The 11,415-nt window shown below is 34.9% G+C and overlaps 1 protein-coding gene across 1 annotated transcript; it reads left to right on the top strand.

Moving 5' to 3' along the window:
- Positions 1 to 3,210: 3,210 nt before the first annotated feature.
- On the top strand, positions 3,211 to 4,721 carry LOC107954159 (uncharacterized). Its single transcript, XM_016889638.2, has 2 exons — positions 3,211 to 4,237; positions 4,359 to 4,721. Exons 1-2 carry the CDS (start codon positions 3,856 to 3,858, stop codon positions 4,526 to 4,528), a joined length of 552 nt encoding a protein of 183 aa, XP_016745127.1. The 5' UTR covers positions 3,211 to 3,855; the 3' UTR covers positions 4,529 to 4,721.
- Positions 4,722 to 11,415: the final 6,694 nt, after the last annotated feature.

Below are 11,415 nucleotides of genomic sequence, written 5' to 3'. Positions count from 1 at the left end.
AGGGACAATGATAGCAATTTATTGCCTCCCTGAGATGGATAATTCCAACCAGAACCTATTCAAGTTGTAGCTCCAGTAAGTCAATGTTCTGGAATTGATTTTGATCTTAACATCTACTGGGAAGATTAGTCAGGTTGTGGAGGGTCATTGCAAACTCCTGAAAATCCAAACTACGGTGGATGTTCTTATAACGTCTCAATCTCGAGCCATCGTTTAAAGATTCGTCTAGAGGTGTTGGTCACCATAGAAGATGGTGATGAAGGGTTCGGTAATAAAGGGTCCGATAATGAATGGTCTGATAGTGAAGATTTGAGTGACCCCAATTTGGATGACATCCCTAAAGACATAAACAATGAAGGCCTTGTGAAGAGTGAAGATGTATATCCCCATTCAATCGGGAACACGGGATCCGGTGTAGTTATCAGAAGTTGAAGAGTTGTTCGTAGGACAACAATTCGATAACAAGAAAAACTGCTTACATGCAATAAAGCAGTATAGCTTGAAGTTGAAGTTGTCTGTCGACTATAAAGTCACGAAGTCAACGTAGTCTTTATATGTCGGAGAATGCTGGAAATCCTTAAGTACCTGTAAGTGGCGTGTTCGAGCTACATTAATACAAAGGATACATATGTAGACAATCAGAAAAATAGAAGGCCCTCACACATGCTCGATCTCTCGTATGTCGCAAAACCATCAAAAGTTAGATGCAAAAACCATATGCAACTGCATTATCCTGTTGGTGAAAGACTCACCCACCATCATTGTATCTATGCTTATTACGGACATACAAGCTCGATTCAAGTACAAGGTTTCCTGTAGGAAGGCATGGTGGGCGAAGCAAATGGTTATGCAACAATTGTATGGTGACTTTGATGTGTCATACAATTAACTTCAATGGTGGGTAGTCGCGATGCGGGAGTATGTGTCGAGGATGGTGACTGATTTGTAAACACTACTATATAGAGGCCCGGACAGTGAGATAGAATTGGGGAAATGAGTTTTCTATTGATTGTTTTGGATGTTCGAGTCGTGTGTTAGGGCTTTCCCTCACTACAAATCGATGGTGCAGGTGGATGGAACTTGGCTCTATGACAGGTACACGCAAATACTCCTGATTGTGGTTGCACAAGACGACAACCGAAATGTACTTCCTATCGTTTTGCCATTATGGAGAGTGAGAACTTCGAGTCTTGAGAATCTTTTTTTGTAAAATAAGCGGAGGCACATTGTCAGGCAAGACAATATTTGCCTAATCTCGGATGGATCGAATGGGCTATTTGTTGCTGTAAGGCATTCGGGGTTTCCGCGGAGGTTCGTTTATTGCATTCGACACATCGCATCAAACTTTCACAGAAAGTATAAGAATAAAGAATGGCGTAGAGAAATTATGAGTATGGGTAAAAAAACACTGTTCCAAAATTGATCTGATTATATTTTATTTTTTGAAACTGTTTATATTTTTTTCAAGATTTTTAATTTTTTTTCTAAATTTATAACGGTGTAATTGTTTTAAAATATTTGCTCAAAATTGCATATACATGGTACGAGTTAGAACCGCGAAGATTCAAGCAAAGGTTCGCGATGCTTGAAGCTCAAATGTCATCATCACTCGAAAATCGGTGTCTCTGTCAGTGGTTGGGTAGTATGGAGAACTGGTAGTAGAGTCAAAGTTATAATGATGGGTTTCAGCATGGTTAGATGACGACCAACCTCGCAGAGGCTGTTAACTCGGTCTTGAGGCATACATGTCATTTGCCAATTTCTGTTGTTTTCTCGGCAACATTCTATAGATTGGCCACATTAATGTCAATGATGGGGATAAGACAAGTAAAACAGATAGATGTCGGGCACATGTATGTTGAGGGCATCTGAAAGGCAATAAAAGTCAACGCGAATAGGGCGCAGAGGATGAACGTACAAATGTATTCACGTGACTTTGAGACTTTTTGGGTTTAAGAGCACGTTGGTCGTCGCTCAGGTCTTCCGCCTAGGTCGTATGCAGTTGATTTGCGAAATAGACGTTGCGAGTACGAGTTGTTCCAAACTTTTTGATATCCGTGTGCGCATGCTCATGTAGCATACACACGTGCAAATCTTGATGTCGAACAACTCATAGACGAGGTTTACACGCTGCAACACACATTGCATATCTGGGGTAATGAATTTCCAATAATGTCGGATGTCTCCAACTTGGAAGTTTCACCGATTGCTTTCGAGTTGCTATCGAACCGTAGTCTCCGTAGACATCCTAAAGGTCGACCACAATCGATGAGGATTCGAAATGACATGATGTCAGAGAGACGTGCGAACCTAAACAGTGCACAGTATGTTGAACATCCGACCACAACCAATTCACTTGCCCATATCATGTCTATGTTCCTGATCAATCTTCTCGTAATGCTAGATTGGAAGATGACGAGTGATTTATTAATTTCCCATGATTCAATTAATGTATAAATTAAAGTATAGATAATTTCTCATGATTTCTTAACTTTAATTATAAAATCAATTTAAAGATTAAATAAAAGTTAATTTAATACATTTCAATTGGAAAGATTAAAACCAATTAAAGTATAGATAATTTCAATTAAAAAATAAAAATGAAATACATAAAATTTAACTTAATAATTAAAGTTTGAATTAAAAATTAATTAAATTTCTTAATTTTAATTAAAAAATCAATTTAAAGATTAAATAAAAAATAATTTAATACATTTCAATTGAAAAGATTAAAACCAACTAATAAACCAATTAAAGTATAGATAATTTCAATTAAACATAAAAACTAAATACATAAAGTTTAACTTAATAATTAAAGTTTAAATTTACTTTTTAAAATGTTAGGATTCTCAATAAATATAATTCGAATTCTATTTTTTAAATTCTATAATTTTATTTAAGATAAATAAGACAAAAACAATAATTGCAAACAGACGCCAATATATATATTGTTTTTTTGAAAATAAAAAATTGCTAGTTTCCGACAATCTTTTGCCACGTGCCATAAGCTCACTGGATCTTACCTTTTTACTGCTATGCTAAGCGTTTCCAAGCAGTAATAGTTTAGGTCAATGATACTTCCACGTAATATCTACTAACCTTCAATAATTCGCACGTGCAAATCACGTCATTTGTGAGTAGTCCCAATTTCCAAACGAGTAAACCAACAGCCGCCTTAAAGCAAGGGAAAACGATATTGTTACCCGACATGCTAAACACCCACGCGAGTCTCGGAGCCACCAAGGCCACAGAATCCCTCCACGTGTACGCCGTAGTCACCGAAAGAACCTACACCAGCGCACTTTAGCACGATGCAGATTACCACTTAACCCTCAAGGCTCAAGCAAAGCCATACAAATGTCGTATCCGCGGGCAATTGCCGGTCACCACTTGATTTTATCAGTTATCACGCGGAAGACGGAATTCCCCATCAACCGGACGTAGCAGGTAACCCAACAAAAATCAGAGATTCATAGCCGTTTCTCACTCTTTTTCTTCGCTTTCCTTCCCATATAAATTGGCTACCAGAGTTTGAGGCCACTTTGTGTCCTATCCGCTTCTCATTAGCTTCTCTTTTTGCCCCCTTGCCTTCTCTGTTTATTTACGGATATAGCATTCAGGTTATGATAGCTTTTAGTGACCGGAAACCTGAGAGCCGCCGCACCGCTCCCGCTCTCGGTTTCCCTCGCGTTAGGTTCTTCCGTTTCCGGCGCTTGAGGCAATCGTCGACTCCGCTCCACCCGTATTCCCAACAAGAAAAAAAAAACGGAGAAGAGAAGTTCATTTATTACTTTTTTTTTTATTTTCTTCTTTATATTTCTCGTTTGAATTATTGTATAATATGACACTTGGAATATGCCGAATTCCAAAAATAATCGTAAGGAGCAGGAGAAGAACCGGAAGGGTAAGTTATCTGAAAAGGCGTCGTCGTTTCACGGGAAATTCCCGACGGTGGCTCCGTCTGATCTGAGGCGGCCGAAGACGCTGCCCGACCTATTCTCAGAGAGGACTACTTCCGTCTTACCGGATGCGAGGCCGAAGTTGACGAAGCTGCTGTTGAACGTGACCATTCAAGGGAGTCTCGGAGCTGTACAAGTAGTGCTGTCGCCGGAAAACACTGTCGGTGACTTAATAACCGCCGCCGTTCGTCAGTACTCGAAGGAAGGTCGCCGTCCGATCTTACCGTCAACGGACGCCTCGCTGTTGGACCTCCATTATTCTCAATTTAGCTTAGAGAGTAAGACAAAACCTTCTGATAAAGAATAACTAGCCGTTCAATCAGTGATGTTTATCTTTTTGAGTACTGGTGTACATTTGAGATTGAATCCTAATATTTTTTTCTGTGTGGTGGAGCGCAGGTTTAGAAAGGGGAGAGAAGCTGATGGCGCTGGGATCGCGAAATTTCTTCTTGTGCACCAAAAAGGCGGCGTCGAAGGACGGCGACAATCCAACGTCGTCGTGCTCCAAAGAAGCGGAGAAGGTTACAAAGAGCGTAATAATACCTTGGCTCAAATTCATGAATTTCTAGTTAAAATAAAAATGTAAATTTTTTGTTGCTTTCCATCATTTTCGAATTTCATTTTTGTAAAATTATGATAATTAAGATAGTTGTGTATTTAGATTATGAACAAGATATACGTGCGAAATTGGGGTAAATTTGCATGTTGAATGATGTTTATTTGTTTAAATTAGTTAATGGAAAATCTGTATAGTTTTTTCTAGACTGGATCTGGAATATTTTGGATTAAATTCTATAGGAATTCAAAGCAATATTTCCTAATTAATTGTCTTTGAGATGGTTCCTTTTCTGCTCACTTTAGAAAACCAGTGTGCCGACGTAAGTGAGTCCCCACTTATATTCAGGCTCTATTGAAATACAATTTAAACCCACTAACATATCCAATATAAAATATAATTCCAAGGTAATAAAAGCAGTGGGTGAGAGTCTAAAGTTGATGAAGCCTGCCAACTTGAACATTGTCGATAAGAATTGGAGGCTTTGCCCGCTACTCAAAATAATTCCAACTCAATTGAAAAATAATTAAAAAAATTATAAATAAGTTATATTATTATAAAAATATTTTTTTTCTTTTTGTATTTTTATTTAAAATCAATAAAACCTACACATAATAAAATTTGAACCTAACATCATACCATTTAAATACTTCAATTTTATTATCTTAACCAAATCTTCATTTAATTTTAACTAAGCTTTTAATATATATTTTTTACCTAATTTTTTTAACCCACATTATGTGTATACTATAATCTAATATCTATTATGTCTCCAATCTATAGTATATATAAAAGCACGTGTTTGAAAAAACTTTTGAACTGATAAGAATGCCTTTTATTTGACATCATAATACTAAATTCACATTTAAAATGTAACACCCCCAACTCGGCTTGAAAATTTCGGCTAAGTCAAAAGTGTTACATTTGATGACCGAATTGATCATGTAAAGCCATTCTTTTGTTTTAAGATGGATTGTATGAAAATTGCTCTTCTGTTTTAAAGGAAAACATCCATTAATTAAATAAACTTACTTAGCAATTCAATTGCAATATTATTAGTGTGACATTTTGAAAATGGTTAAAGTTAACAAAAAAATACTTTTCAAAACTTAAAGTATTTGTAAAGAAGTGAAAAATATTATTAAGAACAATAGTTTTCTAAACCAAATACCATGCAATTATCATAGTATTAACTAAGTATCATGTTTTAAAATTAAAAAGCTAAACAAACCCAAAACCTAAAAAGCAAGAAATTAATAATTACAACCCGAAAATAAATGATAAAGGAAAAACTTTAATGGGAACTTTTAAATATAAAGGAAAACGAGTTGCTAATCCGTGGTTCCTCCAATACCATTTCGGTCCTAATTCTCCGCGTTACCTAAGAGGTAAAGAAAGGGGGAGTGAGCTTATGACAGCTCAGCATGAGCCTAATTTTTAAACCATTATATATAAACATACAAATAGTAAATCATTCAATTTATGGCATAATAGCAAATTAAGCATATCATAAAAAGCATTCGGTAAATCCATACATGTACCGATTATACTCATGATGCAATGCAATTATAATTTTAAATTTCCCTCCCGTCTATCCTATTTGCCCTTGAGCATTGCTCAACACTCCAAAACACATATCAATAATTAACCATCTCGGATTTCCTGGTGAAGACGGGCGTTCACTTGTCATGACAATGACTTTTACTACAATAACTTACCATCTCGGTTGCCTCGTTTTGATGGCTTTTTAAGCTATTATCCTGTTTTATTCAGTTTTGATGATATTGCCACCTATTTCATGTAGTACTGACTTTCGATGTGGACTTCATTTGCTACTTTCTCCTACAGAACTCTTCCATTCTCCATACCTAATTTAATGTATTATGCACATACACTTAGCATATTATGCTATTTATCATCAATTGATGCTATATTCAATATTTCATATTAGCATTTAATAGCATGTATTCATGCACTCGTTCACATCAGTTTCACATATACAACTAATTTATGTAGATTAAAACAATTTCACATATACAGTATCTTCATGTGTATTTAACAAGCCTAGTTCTGCTATCACATACATTCAGGTTCACAAGAAGGGTTCGCACATGTTGGGTTCACACATACAGGGTTCACACATCTAGGGTTTGCACATACAGGGTTTGCATGCTAATTCGTGTTAGGGTTCACACAATTAAACATACGGGGTTCGCATATTACTACTTGTAGGGTTCACATAAATACATATACAGGGCTCGCATGATAAACAAACAGGGTTCACATATTACAATATGTAGGGTTCGCATATTACTAGTTGTACGATTTGCATAAATACATGTATAGGGCTCGCATGATAAACAAACAGGGTTCACATATTACAATATGTAGGGTTCGCATATTGCTACTTGTACGGTTTGCATAAATACATGTCTAGAGCTCGTATGATAAATATACAGGGTTCGCATATTAAAATATGTAATGTTCGCATATGCATATGTAGGGTTTGCATCGCAAGATATTCATATGGGGTTTGTATAAATATACAAAGGGATCACATATTGATTCCTATAAGGTTTTGCATATGGGTTCGCATATTTAATTTGTATTCAAAATATATACATATTTTAATATAATACGTTTCAATGTTGCGATTAAATATAAACATATATCCTAATCTGTGGCTAGAAACATGTTTGATTCTCGAATAGAAAGTTGAAGAAGAAGTCAAAAATTGTGATCCCAAAAGAAACTACGGGAACTTCATTCACTGAATTTACTTTTGGTTGTGGGAGCCATGGTTGGGCAACATAATGTAACTCTCTGTTTATAGGTATACCAATCAATGAAAATTCCCATGTGGTTTGGGAGGTGAACAAGGAAAGGTTTGTTGTTTCAACCAAAAAAAGCCGTGCTATATAGAAGAGAAAACAGGACATTGATCGATGGATCAATGATATGATGCAACATGTCCTTTTAACTTGTGTTTTGGATTGGAATGATTTTGATAGCCATTTTGTTTGCATTATTGCTTTTTGTTTACATAAGCTAAAGATTAGTTAGACCACTACATGAGGTCTTTTCTTTTTCCTTTTTTTGCCTTTAATTTAGACCACAATTTCCAAATCAGATTTCTTAATAATACTTTACTCTCTTTTTTATTATTTTAAAATTTTTTTATTTTTTAAGATTTTTAATCAATTTCTAATCATTTTTATAATTTTTTTTATGTTCTTTATAATTCCACAATAAATCTGGACACATTGATGTACGAATTTAAATGCAGTAGGTCAACTATTTGTTCAAGTTCTTTGTATACTTATTTTAAAAATAATTTTTAATGTTGTCAATGTGAATCGCTACATCAACATTTGTTGGTTAATGTAACGTCTATTAACAACCACGTTAATGTTGTTGTTAGTTTTTAACGATCAACATTGGTTAAAAAAACTTTTTTGTTAAGATTAATAGTTTAAGGGTTGAATTGGATGAAAAATTTAAAAATATTTAATTGAATATTTTAAAAAAATCTAAAAGCTTATTGTAGCAATAAGCCTACTTTCTACTATATTTACCAAACTAATACAAGTTTTGTTAAAGGAAAGAAATCAGTTTGGTGAAACTGATTTTGCCTTTTCTTTTTCTTTTTACATTTTTAATTTAATTAAAAATAAATTTATTGATGGACGTGATAGATGGTCTTATGTGACCAAAAGTTTTTTCATTTTTCAAATCATCCATTTATTTATTTTTTATAAAATTATTATTTTTAATATTATAATATTGTTTACAAATAACTATAATTTATAACATTATATATTTATAATAATAAATTTTAATTCAATAATATTATAAAATTTATGACATCTTTATAAGATTCAATTTTAATTTTATAAAAATAATATTTAATTTTTAAAGTATTATTTTAAATTTTATAATAAGATTTTAAACGTAGTCTGCACAACTTCGGGATATGGCTTGTAAAAAAAAACCTTGAAGACTTTATGTTTTTTCATATTATATATATATATATATATTATTTTCAATGATTTTATCTTACGTGCCGCTTAATTTAAAAATATAATTTTTATTCATGTTACAGTTATTTTAAATATTTAATATTTTGTCTTTCAAAAAATATTTAATATTTTCGAATAAACTACACCATAGTTTGTTGTATATAATATATATTTATATGTTTTAAAAACTTAAATTTTTATGCAAATGTTCAGTTAATTTTTTGAGTATTGATACAAATGTTTGGCCCGTTTTTTTGGACTCTTTTATATTTGAGTGGAAGAATAGGGTAAAATACAAATAAAAGTCTCTTTTTTTAAAAAAATTATTGAAATGGACTAGGTAAAAAATTAATTACCGGAATGGCCCTGTTTCCCCGAAAACGCGTCCGCGTCAGCGCGTTGTCAGGTGACGAGGTAGGAAAACGCTTCCTCAAGGGAGCGCTTTGTCCACGTGGACAGAAAGCGCGCCCTCAAGGACGCGTTTTGCCCATGTCTCCTGCTATAGTTAGGGTTTTGGGTTTTTAGTTTAGGGTTTAGGGTTTAAAAGAAAAAATTAAATAAATAAGGGATTAAGGTTTAGGGTTTATTAATTAAATTAATTATAATTTTTTTCAAAATTGAATTAGGTTTCGTGTTTATGGTTTTTAAAGAAAAAATCAATTAAATTAGGGTTTAGGGTTACTTGAGTAAATTAATTAAAAAATTTTAAAAAATCATATTAGGGTTTAGTGTTAATTTAAAAAAGCTCCCACGTGGACGCTTTTTTGCTATAGTAGCTCTTGAAAAAATAATTTCGAGTAGACGTTTCTGAGCAAATAGTGTCAAAAACGCTTTAAGCAGGATGCTTTGTCAGCAAAAGTACTAAAAGAAGCTTCCACGTGGACGCACTTTTGCTATAGTAGCTCTTGAAAAAATAATTGCGAGTAGACGTTTCTGAGCAAATAGTGTCAAAAACGCTTTAAACAGGATGCTTTGTCAGCAAAAGTACTGAAAGAAGCTTTCACGTGGATGCGCTTTTGCTTTAGTAGCTCATGTTTCGCCTGAGGCTATAAATGAGGCAAAATTTTTTCTCAGATTGCATAAGTCACAGCAAAAAAAATTTAGAGAGGCTAAGAAGGATAGAAATTGAAGATGAGTGAACGTATTAGTGTTGTTATTTACTATGATGGTGAGGTTCGCCACACTGAGAACGGTGTTGTTTTTTTTATCAGAGAATACAGTGCGACTAGTTTTTAACCAAAACATAGATTTGATAGAACTTCGTAAAAGAATTAGGCGTAAAATATTCGGAACGACACCAATGAAAGTTCTGTCTATTACGTATCGGTTTTGTTCTTCTGTTGATCTGGTGACATATGACTCGTTCGACGTAAAAGGTGCTCGTAGCTTGGAGGTAATGCTGCAGACTCATCTCGCTAGTGGAGCACCCTATATTGAGTTATATGTACAATTTACATCGCCAAATGATGCACTTGTGACTGTTGTTCGACAGGTATACACGACCCATGCTCGACACTTGGTTAGTGGGTTACAAAATACGGAACAACCCATGTTTGGTAGCGTTATGGACTACACATCCCCTGCACGACACTCTGTCAGTGGATGGGACATGCACCTCGGTGGGTCGATGTTTGATGCTGGAGGTATATGGGTGAGAATGTATATGGGTGGTCCACTCGAGGACGTAAAAATGGAAAGCGAAACCATGCCCATGACTGCAGTAGTGATAGGCAACCTCCGATTTTTGCTTTATTTGGTCGCATCGGCCCGCACATCTCTCGGTACAATGTTGCCAACACGGCAGACCCCTAACTAAATTCACCAGCTGCTCTAAAATCAACGAGTTTCAGCAGCCATCTTAGATGTACAAGGTCCCGTGACAAGTCCCGCATCAGATAACCTCCAATTATCTGAAGACTATATGCCCGAGCATATCAGATTCTTTCTAGTTCGGTAGAATCATCATTCGGCTCCGGGAATGTGTCTCGTAACCAGCCCATCTTGATCCGACCTCTGTTAATATTGTCCGGAATAGCGCCCAAAAGCTCGTAGCATACCGCTCCCTAATCACCAGGTTAAACAGACCCGGTGACTGCGTACCCGTCCACCGGCAATCCCAATTGCAAATTTACGTCTTCCAAAGTTATAGTGCATTCTCCACATGGAAGATGGAATGTGTGCGTCTCGAGTCTCCACCTCTCAATCAACACACTGATGAGTTTCGGGTCTAACTTGCATCCCTAGCCTACCGTCGTCACGTGCCAAAAACCCGCTTCCCGCAGGTAATTCTCTACCAACGGTGATGAAGGACCATGCATATTACGGATATAACATTGCAATATCCGATCTACAGACTTTTATAAGAAATAATAAAATAAAAATGATTTAAAATTGCATAAATAAAAAAATCTTAAATAATATTTAAAAATTAAATTTAACACTTACCATTTTCATTTGTTCGACAGATATGTGCTTGTTATCGAGACAAATTAATTCTCCGGCCATTGCTAACACGATCAAATTTTTATGATTTAAAAAAATTCAAAAAAATAAAATTAAAGCTTTTTTTAAGAGGAGATTGAGAGGAATTTGAGAGGATATTGGAGAGAAATTGAGAGAAAAGATTTAGGTATGAAAAAAATGAAAGGGGGTTTTATAGTTTTTTTTACCGTTGGGGAGGTTACCAACGGTCAAAAAGTAGTCGTTGCTACTGTACACGCGCGAGCAAAACGCTTCCTCAAGGAAGTGTTTTCCTGCGTCGTCACCTGACAACGCTCTGATGTGGACATGTTTTCGGGGAATTGGACCATTCTTGTGATTAATTTTTTACCATGCCCATTTAAGTAATTTTTTTAAAAATGGGCTTTTATTGGTATTTTGC

The sequence above is a fragment of the Gossypium hirsutum genome, chromosome D07, assembly GCF_007990345.1.
Source record: "Gossypium hirsutum isolate 1008001.06 chromosome D07, Gossypium_hirsutum_v2.1, whole genome shotgun sequence".
Lineage (NCBI taxonomy): Eukaryota > Viridiplantae > Streptophyta > Magnoliopsida > Malvales > Malvaceae > Gossypium > Gossypium hirsutum.
The sequence above is the reverse complement of the archived record's forward strand: the minus strand, read 5'-3'. Positions and strand labels throughout refer to the sequence as shown.